General features: G+C 40.6%; 1 protein-coding gene across 2 annotated transcripts in view; it reads right to left on the bottom strand.

Moving 5' to 3' along the window:
* The window catches only part of KDM3A (lysine demethylase 3A), a 51322-nt gene extending 36629 nt beyond the window's left edge, over positions 1-14693 (bottom strand). Inside the window, exons 1-8 of one of the 2 annotated variants that reach the window (XM_032776870.2) lie at positions 14554-14693; positions 13918-14110; positions 8877-9032; positions 5509-5619; positions 4113-4215; positions 2931-3055; positions 2254-2326; positions 2061-2149 (exon numbers count right to left, since the gene is read on the bottom strand). In XM_032776870.2, coding sequence (XP_032632761.1) covers positions 2061-2149; positions 2254-2326; positions 2931-3055; positions 4113-4215; positions 5509-5619; positions 8877-9032; positions 13918-14091 — 831 coding nt within the window. In that variant the 5' untranslated portion in view covers positions 14092-14110; positions 14554-14693. Of the gene's footprint in view, positions 1-2060; positions 2150-2253; positions 2327-2930; positions 3056-4112; positions 4216-5508; positions 5620-8876; positions 9033-13917; positions 14183-14553 lie in introns of those variants that run through there. The other variant, XM_032776869.2, reaches the window with a different exon arrangement.
* Between the last annotated feature and the right edge of the window lie 338 nt (positions 14694-15031).

Raw genomic sequence — 15031 nt, 5'->3', positions numbered from 1 at the left:
ATATATTACATTGGCGGACGTGCAGGTGAATGAACCGGTGATGGTGTGGCTGATCTGGTTAGGTCCTGTGATGGTGTCACTGGTGTAGATATGTGGGCAGAGTTGGCATCGAGGTTTGTTGCATGGATTGGTTCCTGAGCTAGAGTTACTATGGTGTGGTGTTTCTCCTCTCGTTTGGTCATCAAGGGCCCTAGCAAAGTACGCGTACCAACAGGACACTAATTTTACACTTGTTACATCAAGTCAGAGGTATTTTCAGTGTGGGCACCGGTGACCCTAAAAATAGTGTTTCACCCTGTTATGTTGTATTTGTTGCCTGTTTAATATAATTGTTGTGTTGAATATATTTTTGTGTGTTGTGTTATTTCTTGGAAGTCTCCAACTATCTGGCAAGCAAGTGTGGATTCTCCTGTAGTTAGAATTTTCCGCTCAAGCTGCCCTGGTGACCCTGCCAGGAAGGAGCAAGGGGGGTGGAGGCACCGCCAATTTCGTAACAAAAAAAGAAAAAAAATTCACCCTGCTGAGTGGGTGGCAGGATCCAAAAGAACCCAGACCTGTCCATCAGAACCTGTAAGCGGACTGCCATTAAAGGAGGTAATCAGGTGGAGAGGGGCGCTACATACAAAACCCAGTTCCTTGATCTATACTTCCACCACCCCCACATTTAAAAAAGATAAAACAGTTCAGTTATTGCAGACTGGAAAGAAAAGAAATATCAGTTTGCATGCTTTTGGGGAGGTGCTCAGATAATGGACATCTTATAGCAGGGGCAGTCAATAGGCAGACTGCTGGACAAATTTGAACCGCCAGCTGCTTTTAACCAGACTGCAAGATCTTTTTACTTACTACTTATTGCAGTGTGAAAAGTGTCTCTCAGGAGTCTGGACCTTCACTATACCTTGACAAAAAATAATTGACTACCCCTGCCTTATAGGAACCCAGATTAGCTACTCCAGAACTCTGATATCACTACTGTACTTTAGAAGTCTACTAAGAGTGCCTGACCATGAAATGGACTTATGTAGCTGGCTTGACAAAGGACTGACTACATGGCTACAGTAACAGGACTATGTACATAAGCAAGATGGCACAGAGATAACCCCGAGATCTCCCAGAAGGCCCCTCCCTCCTCCACAAAAAAAAAAAAAAAAACTAGATCTGATGGGGCTAATCACATAGTCATCTGAAGGGCTGTTCTCTAGCTACACCATTATTTTCCATATCCAAATCACCCAGGCCTTTGGCCTTCGAGACAGCTTTCTTGGATCTTAGCGGACCACTCAAACTCACTTGGCTCAGAAAAACTTGAAAATATCAGAAAAGCGGCCAGATTCTCCCTTTGCAGAAAAACAAAATACAATAGCTCTGCAAGACTGGTGCACTCCTGTCTGGTAGCAAAAAATCTGTGAGCAGTCAGGCAGGTAAATTACAGGATAAAGTTACCATTGAATTCTCCTCTTTTCCTAGATATTTTTCTAAGCTAGAGAAACCCTGATCTTTAACTCTCTCTATATAGTCAGCAAGAAAAAAGTCTGCACACTGGAAAAAGACATGCACAAGATTGGGAGTAGACAAACTCCATTTACAAATGAGAAAGTGATCTCACCCAAAGGCTCAATTATATTGTTCTCTGTCTTCTAGTAGAGAGTACTATACCCATGTCTGGACGAGCACAGAAACGTGAATGTGAGGCTGCTCTACTCTGAAAAGTTACAGCAACATAGCTACACCACTTGGATGTGAAAAATCTGAACCTCTGAGACAGTCAAGTCAACCTAAACCCCAGCATAGACAACGGTAGGATGATGGAAAAATTCTTCTGTCAACCTAGCTACCGTCTCTCAAGGAACATGAATTACCTACAGTGACAGAAGCAACCCCTCTGTTGCAAGAGTAAGCATCTAAACTGAAGCACTACAGCGGCATAGCTGCAGCTGTGCTGCTGTAGCATTCTAAGCTTAGACATAGCATAGTGTGTCAGTAAATTAAGGCCATCTAGTACTCCTCCTTAACAGCTCAATGACAAATACTGTTACAATAGTGAAAATAAACCTTGTTACCTCAGAGCAGGATTTTGTATGTTTGGCATCAACATTTCCTTTATCATCAGATGATTTTCTTTTCATACCCCCATTTCTCTTAGATTTGCCTGAGACATTGAAAGTGACTAAATTAGTTTCCACCATAGAAAGTTACTTCAAAACAGCAAAAGGCCAATAAATTAAAAAAAACAAAACAAAAAAAAAATCTTACCACACTTCTCATGACTGTCATGTAGGATTTCAACATGAATCAATTCTGGATCAAGAGTTTTTAAAGCTGGAATCTTAAGGGAAAAAGGAGTAAGCTTTTTAAAAAAAAGACAATTTGTGTAAAAAGTTTTAGATTAGATATTTACTATTTTCACACCTCAAGCGAGACTAATAAAGGAGTTTTTAAAAACAAAAACAGAAGTATGATATTCTAACAATAGAGCAAGAGTAAGCTTCTTGTCTGAAAAACCTCGACTCTGTGGAACTTCAAGTTAAAATCTTAACAAGGATGACTCAATCCTCCATTCCAAGTTAGATAAATTGTATGCACGCATTTTGATAAGGCAGTCTCCAAGACAAGGTGCTGCAAACTCTGTACAGCTAGAGATGCTAGAATAGGGATTTCCCCAATTGTTGGGCCAAAAGAGAAAATCCCAAACCTCTGCTCTCCCACTAGTGTGCAGTGAGCCATTTGCTATCCTTCCACACACATCAGTGGCACTGTGCATGCAGTATAAAGTGCTCTAGGATCCTTTGGAATGAAGCATGACATAAAATACAAGGTATTATTCCAGCTGGTTAACCCTACTATGGAAAAGCAAGGATAGAATTACCTAGATACAAGGAAGGTGTTTTAATTCTTTTTATCTACCCATGTTGCCTCAGTTGCTTCTTTACCTCCTCACAGTTGACTTCCAGAGTCCTTGTAGTTGGATTACCATTTACAACAGTTGCTGTGAACCATTGGGTAGATGGATCCAAGCTATAAATCCTTACTTTTGAGCCAATTACATTCTTACCACCTTTAACAAACAAACAAAACATAACATACTTCAGAGTGGGAAGGTGGGGGACACACACACATTATGGTAACTTTCATTACATATCCACATATCAACACTAACTAGCCAGTAGCACTATGCACCAAAAATAAGTAAATAGCACTGGAAGACAACAAGCAAAAAACCTACATTGTTACTTATGTGCCTCTCTCTTGAACCCTGACACGGCTGGGAAAAAGGAGTGTGGCCAGAATACCTCTACATTCTGGTTATTTCTTTTGCTGGAACAGCTTATTGGGGCCTTTCTGCTGCTGTAATACACACTGGGGGCCCATGATGACCTCAGAATTCAGGAGTCAAAAAAACAGCAAGTACAGCTCAGTTGGACCTGAAGCTTGAGCCCTCAGTGTCCAATTTGTGGAGTTCTTCCTCGCTTACATTGCCACTCTTTCAAGAACTGCCATGTTACTTACTCCACTATACTAATTTCCTACCCAGAAGTAGATCATTTCCACTGGACAAAAAATTTTGTTACAAGACTTATAGGAAGCCAAATAAGAGCTTATAGTGCAGCTCATGAACTGTAAATAAATTTTAACTTGACCAGAAGAAGTCTCCAACGCCTTTCTCTTGAGCTACAGAATAGCCAAGGTTAAAGCTTTGTTTTTTTAAAAAGAAAAAAGGTGGCTGGCTAAAGTCAGGCACCTAAATAAGGCATCAGATTTTCGGACGTACTGAGCAGTCAGCAGCTCCCCATCGAATTCGATGGGAACTGCTGAGTGCTCCGCACCACTGAAAATCAGGTAACTTGTTAGATGCCTGATGTTAGCCAGGCATTTTTTTTAGGGGTCCTAGTTTCTAATTCTGCCCATTTGGGAGCATTATGGATGGTGGACAGCAAATCTATAAAATTGTTTTGGGAGAGGTGATGAGACCAGTAGACTACCCAACATTCTTCTATGCAAGGAAAGACTATTGGGGAGAAAAAGCAAAGAGGGATTCTTGTTAACAGGTGATACTGTAAATATCACCAGTGCAGTGACCTCCAGTATCCTTCCACCAGATGGCACTCTCATACCTTGCAGCAAGTGGTTTTCGTCTAGATGTTTCATAATCAGAACTTGAATTTCTTCATTAACATTCTGATCATCCATAAGAGAGAGTCTCAGACTGTCCACATCCTATTAGGATGAAAGTATTCACAATAAATAGTTGCCAAGAGATCTAAATGTTTAATTAAAAAAAAAATGCTTTTCCAACAGCAGCATGTTCAACAGCAAAAAATTATACTGTGAAGCTTTATATGAACAAATGGTTCTGTTGTGTTTAAGAATTTGGTTTGCCATTTGTGCGGAACAGAACAGAAAATAAACCAGTATTTCAAATTAATAAGAATTAGTAAAACTTCCATTAATACTTGTAGTGTGAGCACCCAAAGGCCCAAGTCAGGATCTATTTTCTATTATGCTAAGTGCTGTACCCAAACCCAGAGAGAGACAATTCCTGCCCTCAAACATTTTACAATTATATCTAAAACAAAACGCAAAAGCCAAACAAAAGTGAAGCAGCGAGGGCATAGTACCAGAAATAAAGATCAGGAAGGCCTGGAGTAGCTAAATGCTAACAGATTATTGCTGTTTTACAGTTATACTCAAGGTGTAATGGGAGTTTATCATCTTGCCTAGCAACCCAGAGATAAACCAGCCACTCCCATCTTTTTACACTCTGAACTACCTCCTAATTTAGATGCACTCATCATCAAGCCAGCGTATCAGCCCAGCAGTTATTTTCAGGTGGTATTGATGAGATCTGAAATACTATTCCAAAGCATCTATTAAAAATTCCATGGCACTCTGTTATAGTTATGTTCTGCACAAAAGCCAACTCAAGTACATTCTGCCAGATTAAAAGCAGAGCTGGTCAGAGAACGAAGATTCCTCAATATGTTTCTGAAACAGTTAGACTTTGAACAAAGCTCTGATAGAAATCTGTCCTGTTACCTGTCAGCTTGCTTGGGAGGCTGATGGGGAGCCAAAAGCCCCAGCTCCCAATCTCCACCACTCAGCAAGTACCTCAGAGCTGAAGGAGAATCAGGACCCTGAAGCCCCAGCTAGGCTGAGAGCCAGGCTCTCTGCTTACCATAAGCCCACCAGGGACAATTTAATTTCCATGTTATCAAAAATTTGTTTTTTCAAAAATATTTTTTTTGGTTTCAATTTTGGAATTAAAAAGTTCATCAACCTGAAAAGCTAGAAGCCTAATGCTATTCCTACACCAAGTTATCTTATATGGCTACATGCTCAGCTACCATCATCAGGTTTTTAACACAATGCACATCATCAAGGACAGATTTTCATGAGATATAGCAATGTGGACATGCTTCAAATTTTCACTTAAATGTTTCAGCAGTGAACACTAGACAAAACATGGCTTAATCCTGCCAATGGTATGCAAGATATTCCGAATAAAATTACCTGAATAGGCTTCAAAAGGTCTTTAGAAAGAAACACACATCTCTCTTCACCAAGAAAACGTACAGAAACTATGGATCCTAGACCAGCCTTGTCCAATAAGGATTTGTAAACCTGAAAGACAATAGCAAGCATTTTAGACATAGTACTTTTCCTGCTTATTGTCCTTTTTCATCTGGTATGTGTTTTGCCCCTGTATTTTGAATAAAGATGGAACTAACATGGCTGCCACATAGCATCCATTTACGTCTGCCATGCATAGTTGCCTATCCCTTTCTTCTGGTCTCCTATCCAAGAACATAGAAGGGCTGTGTCATAAACAGATAGTTAAGGGTTAATGTCTCTTATCTGTAAAGGGTTAAGAAGCTTAGTGAACCTGGCTGACACCTGACCAGAGGACCAATAGGGGGACAAGATACTTTCAAATCTTGGTGGAGAGAAGTCTTTGTTTGTTCTTTTTCTTTTGTTCGTTGTTCGCTCTCAGGACTGAGAGAGATGGGACATCATTCCAGGCTTTCCCAATCTTTCTGAATCAGTCTTTCACGTTTCAAAATAGTAAGTAATAGCCAGGCAAGGCAGATCAGTCTTATGTTTGTTTCCTCAACTTGTAAATGGTGTTTTTTTGCTGGAAGGATTTTTACCTGTTTGCTGTAACTTTGAATCTAAAGCTAAGGGGGGGTGGTCCCTCTAGTCTATATGAATCTGAGTACCCTGTAAAGCATTTTCCATCCTGATTTTACAGAGATAATTTTTACTTTTTCTTTCTTTAATTAAAAGCTTTCTATTTAAGAACCTGATTGATTTTTCCTTGTTTTAAAATCCAAGGGATTAAGTCTGAACTCACCAGGGATTGGTGGGGGGAAAGGAAGGGGGATGGTTAATTCCTCTTTGTTTTAAGATCCAAGGGGTTTGGGTTTGGGTCTGTGTAAGCCTCTCAAGGTAACCCAGGGAGGGGACAGTCGGGGGGGGGAAAAGGAGGGGGATGGTTAATTTCTCCTTGTTTTAAGACCCAAGGGGTTTGGGGGAACAGAAAGTGTGCCAGATGCTAACTTCTGGCTGGTGGCAGCGTACCAGATTTAAGCTAGTAATTAAGCTTAGAAGGATCCATGCAGGTCCCCCACATTTGTACTCTAAAGTTCAAAGTGGGGGAAAATACCTTGACAGACTGTTTCCCTTTTACCACAGGTGCTTTTTAATCTTCAATTTCAAAGCATAACAGAAGGACTCATAGGCATACAGCAGGAGGAGAGGAGACGACCCAACCCCGCCTCCCCAAACTCATTCTCCGAGCCCCACAGTACTTCCTGTTCCTCCCAAATCTATACACCTCCTCCCAATTATTGAGCCAATTACCCCTAGGTGTCAGTAATCCCCACAGAAACCAGTTAATTGATTTCATATAAGCTTGCAATCTTCCCAACACTGCAGCAACCTCAGTGATTAGGGTGCTACAACTAGTATCCTGTCACAATGGCATTTTTATTTCCTTGTTTGGACATCAGAACACATCTAAGAATGATGTTTGCAGTTCACTGACACTGATGTTAGCAAAGATTTGAGAATGATGTTTGCAAGCTTAATGCCATGGAATAAAGATTATACTGTAGGTACCATAAGTTTCCAGAACTAAATTGTGAATTTAAGAGTACTTTTAAATTTAGGTGATGTCTGTCCCATCATTTTTAAATATACAATTACTTACTATTTATTGAACACTTTTCATAATCAAAGTTGTTTACAAGTATTAACCAACAGTCCTGCAAGGCAGATTTTAGAAGTGTGCCTTAAAACGCTATAGCATTCCTTTTTAAACAGTGACTTTTTTTTATACTGCGTACCTAAAATACACAACAGAAAAGACTCTATACCTAAATGTATTTACTGAATAAATAAGTGTCCAAGTTATACAATGTTTTCAGATACATGTAAGGGCTGTACTTCCCATTTGATGCTATGTAGTCCAAAAAGTTTAAGAATTTAGATTATTTCCAGTACCACTATTTAATGTATCTGTAGTATTTATCCTGACATTAATCCAAGAATGCAAGAAAAGTGAAACGCAGACTTCCCCAGTACTGTATGACTGTATTTCCAATTTATATACAAGCAGATTTTTAAATAAATAATGCTAATCTCAACAGTATAATCAAAATGGAGCTAAAAAAAGCTGAATTAATTTGCCTAACCAAAAAACTCCTGGGTTGTTTGGCTGCATAAGAACTTAATGCTGCAAGGAGACTAGTAATTTATTCTGATCTGTATAACAATGTTCTATACTGCAGCTGTATCAGTAAAAATAGTCAATCATCTCTTCCATCTCATTACCTTTTAAGAAAGTCAGAGGATTCTAGGACACACAACTCCTAAAGTTTGACAAATTAATCCAATGACACTAGTACTTTTCACTAGTATACCAACAGTACAGGTTATTGAACTCCTCTTCACCATACATCACCACAGATTGAAAACTGGATGATATATTCAGTTTTCCAGACACTTGGCTACCACAGCAGTATAAGAATTTAAAAAGTAAAATAAATCTGTACTTAGTAACTAAATGTATATTACCAGAAAAATGGACTTTCACAATCTCTAATACTTTACATTCACCAGTCACTAATCAATCTGCTACAGGTGCTACCCAAGGAGGATTTATGTCCTTTGGCTCAAGCAGTTAAATAAAACTCATGCCTTTGAGTGCATGAGATCCAGGGTTCAATCCTCACAAAATGACCCAAAGCAGGCAACTATCACATGGGAACAGGAATTGAAAATGTACAGAGCACTGAGCCACGGGAACAGTAAAGTGAGAAATTTAGGACAAAAGACAAAGGCTTGAAGCAACACGCATCTTCAATGCCTGATCATCTTTCCATCTCTCACCACAAACCCTTCAGAAATAGTACACATGGGAAATTAGAGAAGGGAAAAGGATTTGAAACATCTCTCCCTCTCCAAAACACTGTCCTGGCAATAGTCAGAGTCCCACTATGGGAAGTACAAGGCATCACTTCAACACAAGAATGGAAAATACTGGTCTCAAATGCTTAGACACGCTGCCAACCCATAGGTACAGAGCTGAAATTTAGTACAACTTCAGATTTCCCACATGGGTGCATAAAAAGAGTGCTATACACACAAAAAAAAGCATTCAACCATTTTGGTGAAGCTGGATTTTGTCTTGTTTTAATAAATGTGTCATATATATTTAGATTACAGTTTTTTAAAACAGTAAATTCTAATTTTGTTGGACTACTGATCACATTAAAAAAAACTTAAATTCTGAAGCCTACCAAACCAGGAACTAGGAAATGCTGCCTTCATGGATCAAATACTGAAGTGAAGTTGATCAGACCAATTTGTATACTTGCCATTGCAGGCCACTGAACTGTATCTGTAGAGTTGGCTTGAGACTTTCGTTCACCAAGTACCAATTTTTGCTCTACTAGAAATCCTCTCATTTTATGGTCGTAGACCTCGATCCATCTTCTTTTCTCCCATGACTCACCATCAAACTCCACACATACCTAGAGGAATGGGGAAGACGTTAAAAATCTGGGACATGACCATCAGATTGTTGTTTAATAGCACTTTTGGTCTCTCTCCCCCTTCTATTTAAAGAGAATTTTTTTGTGACCCTAAGAACCCTTCGGTATAGAGGGCCCACTATACTGCAACTTATTATCAGGCCTAACGCAGCCACTACCCCAAGACAGTGTTGTCATAATATGTATCCAAAAAGTAATGTATCATCTATAAACTGGGGACATGCTGGTCAGAAATACCAATGTGTGTTGTATGTGCAAGTTGTATATAGTAGAATCTCAGAGTTACAAACACTGTCCATAACTCTGAAATGTTCGTAACTCTGAACAAAACGTTAGTTTCTCTTTCAAAAGTTTACAGCTGAACATCGACTTAATACAACATTGAAACTTTACCATACAGGAAAAAAATGCTGCATTCCTTTTACTTTAAAAAAAAATGTACATTTAACACAGTACTGTACTTGCCTTTTTTTTGTCTCTGTTACTACCTGATTGTGTACTTCCAGTTCCAAATGAAGTGTTGACTGGTCAGTTCTTAACTCTGAGGTTCTACCTGTGTGTGCTGAAAATATGTTCTGAAAGTTCACAGAGCATAAATCAACTCTACCCTAGACAAAGGAGTTTGGATTTACTAATCTGCACCATCAGGAAATCTTCCTGAGACAGATACTGGATTTTGGAAAATAAGGGGAAGCAAAAAAAACATTATATTTATCCATCACTTAGGGGACATAGGGAACAGCACTCTATGAGCCTGTGGACAATGGATCCTCTTGGCCAGAAGAACAGGAGCTGCCGCTACAATTCCTTAGTGTGGCAAGGAATTGAAACAGTTTAATCTCCAGCAAAGTTCACTTTTGCTAAGGCAAAAGGGTAACTCAGTGACTTACAGATCTGGGCTGTATTAAGGAGACCACCACATTTTTTTTTTAACCTTATTCAACAATTAAGTTTAGTTATAAGCAATTGTTCTTATGAAAATGTCCAATTATTGCATTCTTGTCACACAATGAAGTGAAACTACTATACAATAGTTACACTACTCTATTTTTAAACTAAAAACAAACAAATTCTAGTCAATGTTATGCAACATTTTTAACCATAAAATTCCAGTCTTCTATACCACTTATCCATCTCCAGAGTAAGCCAGATTCTAATTTTAAATTAATGTATTTCAATAACTCCACTACTCCTGCTGAGAGTTTAAAACAATTATTATCTTAATGCAGAAGAAAAGCTTGCTTTTTTTTTTTAATACCATGTCAGAACATCATTCAATTTTCACTTTCTATTTTTACAGCACCCAAATGTGTTAGCTGCTTTACAGAAACATATGAATAGATCAGTCTCTGCACAGACGAGCTTAAATTTTGCATGTATTGCAAGAAGAGGGTGACAAAAAGAGTGGGGAAAAGATAGTTAACATTTACAGCAATAAAGTTAAATGATCTGATTACTGTTTTTATTTTCTGCACATCTTGGAGATGTGTTAAATAAAAATTTACAAAGTATTCCTCACTTCTGAGTGAGGAGAACATGGTAGCCTGATGAACTGGTTTTGGGATGTCGTTTCATGCCTACATTTACAAGTTGCATTCCAAATAGGTTTTAACATGCCCTCTTCCCAATTGCCATAATATCTGACAACGTGAGGTAGTTTATGACAAAGTTTTTGTAGCATTAAGTTTGATTTTTGAGATTTTGTAAAACCTAGATGATTTAGTTTTGAGTGAAACATCTCTTACAGAGTGTGCAACCCAATACTACAGCACTGTGTTAACATGAGAATCAAGAGAGTCAAACTCACAGAAACAAGTGTAAAACTGACTAATCTTTTCACCGTCCAGCTGAATTGCAGAAGATAAGCAAACAGGATAAGCAGAAAAACTAGATTGTTACTAATTGTTTAGACAAAAGAACATATCAGCAGAAAACAACGTTTTGACAATTTTACAGTTGATATTACTTGAAAACAAAGTTGAAAATATTGCAAAGACTAAATCACTATGCAATTTTGTAGCTGTGTTGATCCCAGGATACCAGTAAGACAAGGTTATTGGACCAACTTCTGTTGTTGAGAGAGAGAAGCTTTCAAGCTTACACAGAACTCTTGTTCAGGTCCTGGAAATGTACTCAGTGTTCCAGCTAAATACAAGATGAAATCAACTGAAATAGGTGTTGACTAGTTATGCTAAACAAAGGACCATTAAGTGGCCTATTAATCCCCCTCCAGTCACAGGGTTTGGGGGGCCAAGGCAGCTAGACACAATTGCTAGCATAGACCCAGCCTTAAAGACATAACTTTTGTCTGTCAGAAGTGTTTAAACACCCTCCTGCCCCTGAAAGACAAAGGTTTTGCTGTGACAAGTGCCCGTCTGAACAGCGTGTTGTCAGCAGAAGAGCTGACAAACAGCAGCTACACTGCACAACTTTTAGCGGCACAGCTGTGCCAACACAGCCATGTCACTAAAAGTTGAGTAGTGTAGCCAAAGCCTTAGACGTTGGCTACACTAGTACTTTCATTGGTAAAACATACACTGGTCAGGGGTATGGTGAAAAAAACAACCCTACACCCCGGACCAACAAAAGCGCTGGTCTGGACAGCATTATGTGGGTGGGAGATGCTCTTCCACATCATCACCTCCAATGAGCAGCAGTAGGCTGTTTAATTATGTCAGGAGAACTCTTTCATGCCTGCGTACAGCAGCTACACAGGAAACCTTACAATGGCACACCTGCATGGGTACAGTTGTGCCGCGGTAAGGTCTGTAGTGTAGATGTAGTCTAAAACTCATGGACTGAACAGAGACATTGATATAAACTACAAATCCAATCTATAACCCACTAACAACCTCCCCTTTCTCTTCCCCAAACCCCCATGACTGGAGGGGGGTTAACAGGTCACTTCACCTTAAATGGTCCCTTGAAATGTGTTAACTAGTTATGCTAAAAAATCTGTTCCATCTTGTATTCAGCTGTGACTCTCTTTCCCAGACCTGAAGAAGAGCAGTGCATAAGCTTGTCTCTCCCCCCCAACAGAAATTGGCCCAATAAAAGATTACCTCACCCACCATGTCTCTACAGACTAAGCACTGCAATTCAATCCTCTCTCTTCCTCAACATGGTTTTTCAGTTCACCATCACTCTGGGACCTTTTGCTATAGTTTCCTTTTACCCCTCTCTCTTTTCTTTTGAGACTGGTAGTGGGGTTGTACGCTTTTTTGTACAAAAGCTCTTTGCAGTCCTTGCCATCCTGGTCACTTTTCATGCTAAACACTTCTACTGGAGAGAGAAGAATGCACTAGAGCTGGGGTCGGCAACCTTTCAGAAGCGGTGTGCTGAGTCTTCATTTATTCACTCTAATTTAAGGTTTCACGTGCCAGTAACACATTTTAATGTTTTTAGAAGGTCTCTTTCTATAAGTCTATAATATATTAACTAAACTATTGTTGTATATAAAGTAAATAAGGTTTTTTAAATGTTTAAGAAGTTTCATTTAAAATTAAAGTAAAATGCAGAGCCCCTTAGACCAGTGGCCAGGACCCAGGCAGTGTGAGTGCCACTGAAAATCAACTCGTGTGCCATCTTCGGCACGCATGCCATAGGTTGCGTAGATTAGAGTTAATCTCTTCTAACAAAGCCGTAACCAATTACAGGTCTCACAGTAAAGGTTTGCAAAATCCCCAGCGGCACCTGCTCCTTTTCCTTTCTATTATCAGAAAGGACTGAGCAGAGAGCACTCTGCAGCAATTTCTCCTCCCCACACCACAGGAGGCTTTGATACCTCCCCTGATGTCATATGGGCAAAACTCCACCCCAACACACTAGATATGACTAGAATGCCACCCTCTGGAATTTAGACTTGGTCTGTAGTGTAATCCCAAAGTTTAGATACTAAAGAGAAATAAGGCAATTAGAACTATTTAGTAACTGCCTTGAAAGGAAAATGGACAAACACTTCCTCAGATTATTAGAAGCAGTCAGAGTCTCCCACTAAGAAAGCAAGGGAAAACCATATAACTGAAAGAAGGTAACAGCAGCAGAAGTAGAGTCATGAAACAAGGCATTATGCCACCAAGTCAAAAGTAGAAGAAAATATAAAATGTACACACAATAAAACTCCATTACTGTGAAATCCTGTCACTAGCAGATGCTTCACGTGCTACAATAGCTGTGGCCCAAAGAGAGCTATTTGGTCATATGGTGTTAACATCTTGTTTCCACTTAATAAACTATATTACAGGACAGGTAAAAATACATTTAATACTTCCCAGTATTCTGCCATTTAAGTAACTGTCACCGTTGCCATAGGGATGTTATCTGATTGTGAGAACCATCTAAACTCAGGACCATCTAACAATCATGAACAGCAAGTGTACCCACTACTTTATCGTATCAGCGACCATGATCAACAAGAAAATATAAAATATTGCAACAATAGCCACTACAAACATTAAAAGCATCACCCCACCCCTCAATCTTATAAAATTTACTGTAGTCGTAGGAAGGCATATTCACCATTGAAACAAGATTTATAACTGCAGTAGTGAATTGTGCTGAGAAGTGTCTTAACAGGTAGGATACAATACAAACTTTGTCCAGGTGGTAGGAAACAACAGATAATCTAGAAATATTTAGAGCGGTATTTTGTGCAGGTATTTAACATTCCAGAAGATTGAAAATATAGACCTCAATATAAATTGTTTAGACAATATAAATTGTTTTCAAGCAGATGAGTAGTTTGACAGATTTCTCCAGTCCAGAACAATTTCTAAGAAACAGATGGAAACATATGCGTGGTCTAAGAGGCAAAAAAGTCACCACATGCACTCATCTCCCCAGAACTGTTACAACTAGAACTTACCTTCAAGTCCTGTTTGGAAACATCCGTGTGCGAAACGGCCCTGATTCTGCCAGCTTTCCAGGGCCATTCGGAGACGTGATCCGTATCCCACGGGCCGCTGTTCTCCTCCTCAGACAGGCTCAGGAACCTCTTCCCTACGAGCAAGGGCCAGCTCTCCTCCAGCCGGAGCACCATCCTAGCGCACTGGGAAGCCCTGTGCTCCGCAGAAGAGACCCAGGAAACAAGCACAAAGCAGTAACTTCATTAGACAAGCGCTCCGGACAGTCGCACGCCGACCCCAACAAGTCCAGACTAGGCTGAACGGAGCTTCCCGCTCTTGTTAGAGAAAGGGGGCGGTGAGGATTTCTTTCTAGTCGCCGTTTAACCGCAGACACCGGGGGGCGGGGTGACACGGCCGTGTTATATCCGTGCAGGTGGGGCGAACGGACTGGCAGCAGCTACTGTGCAGCGCTGAGGGAACTTGTCCCCCTCCCAGCCACCAAACTCCGAGCCCCCCTTTTTGTTCCCGGCGTGCCCTCCTCAGCAGGAACAGACGAGCCAAGTCCCTGAGCGTCAATGGAGCCAGCTGCGGGGGCAGCTCCTTGGAGAGCCCGCCGAGCGCCACTCCCATTACCCCACTCAGCACCCAGCCCTCACCTGCTCCCCACACACAAAGAGCCCCCGGGCAGCACGTCCCGCTAAAGCTCCAAAACAGCCCGAAGTGTCTCCCCTCAGCCCGAGCATAAACACCACCTAATGTTCTCCCTCCCGAGCATTGCATACACATCCCCCTCAACGCGCCCTCCCCCGAGCTGTTCCCGCTCATTGGCCCAGCCTCGGACGAGGGGCGGGGCACGGGGCAAGCCTCCGTCTCGGATTGGCCGAGGGGCGGAGTTAGCTTATTGTTCATCGAGTCGGTTTTTCAGACAAGACAGTTTCAAAGATAGCGATTCTTCCGCCGACCCCAGATAAAGGAGTCCCGGGCCCCACTCCAGTCTCTGAGGCCCCAGAGCCAGAAACCAATATGGAAAACATTCAGCATGTAATTAGTGGCATCCGTATGATTTTTCCAGGTAGGTTGGGTATGACTAGAGGAATAGATACGCGACTAGCGGAGGGATCTCCAATGGAGGCA

The sequence above is a fragment of the Chelonoidis abingdonii genome, chromosome 5, assembly GCF_003597395.2.
Source record: "Chelonoidis abingdonii isolate Lonesome George chromosome 5, CheloAbing_2.0, whole genome shotgun sequence".
NCBI classification, from domain to species: Eukaryota; Metazoa; Chordata; order Testudines; family Testudinidae; genus Chelonoidis; species Chelonoidis abingdonii.
The sequence above is the reverse complement of the archived record's forward strand: the minus strand, read 5'-3'. Positions and strand labels throughout refer to the sequence as shown.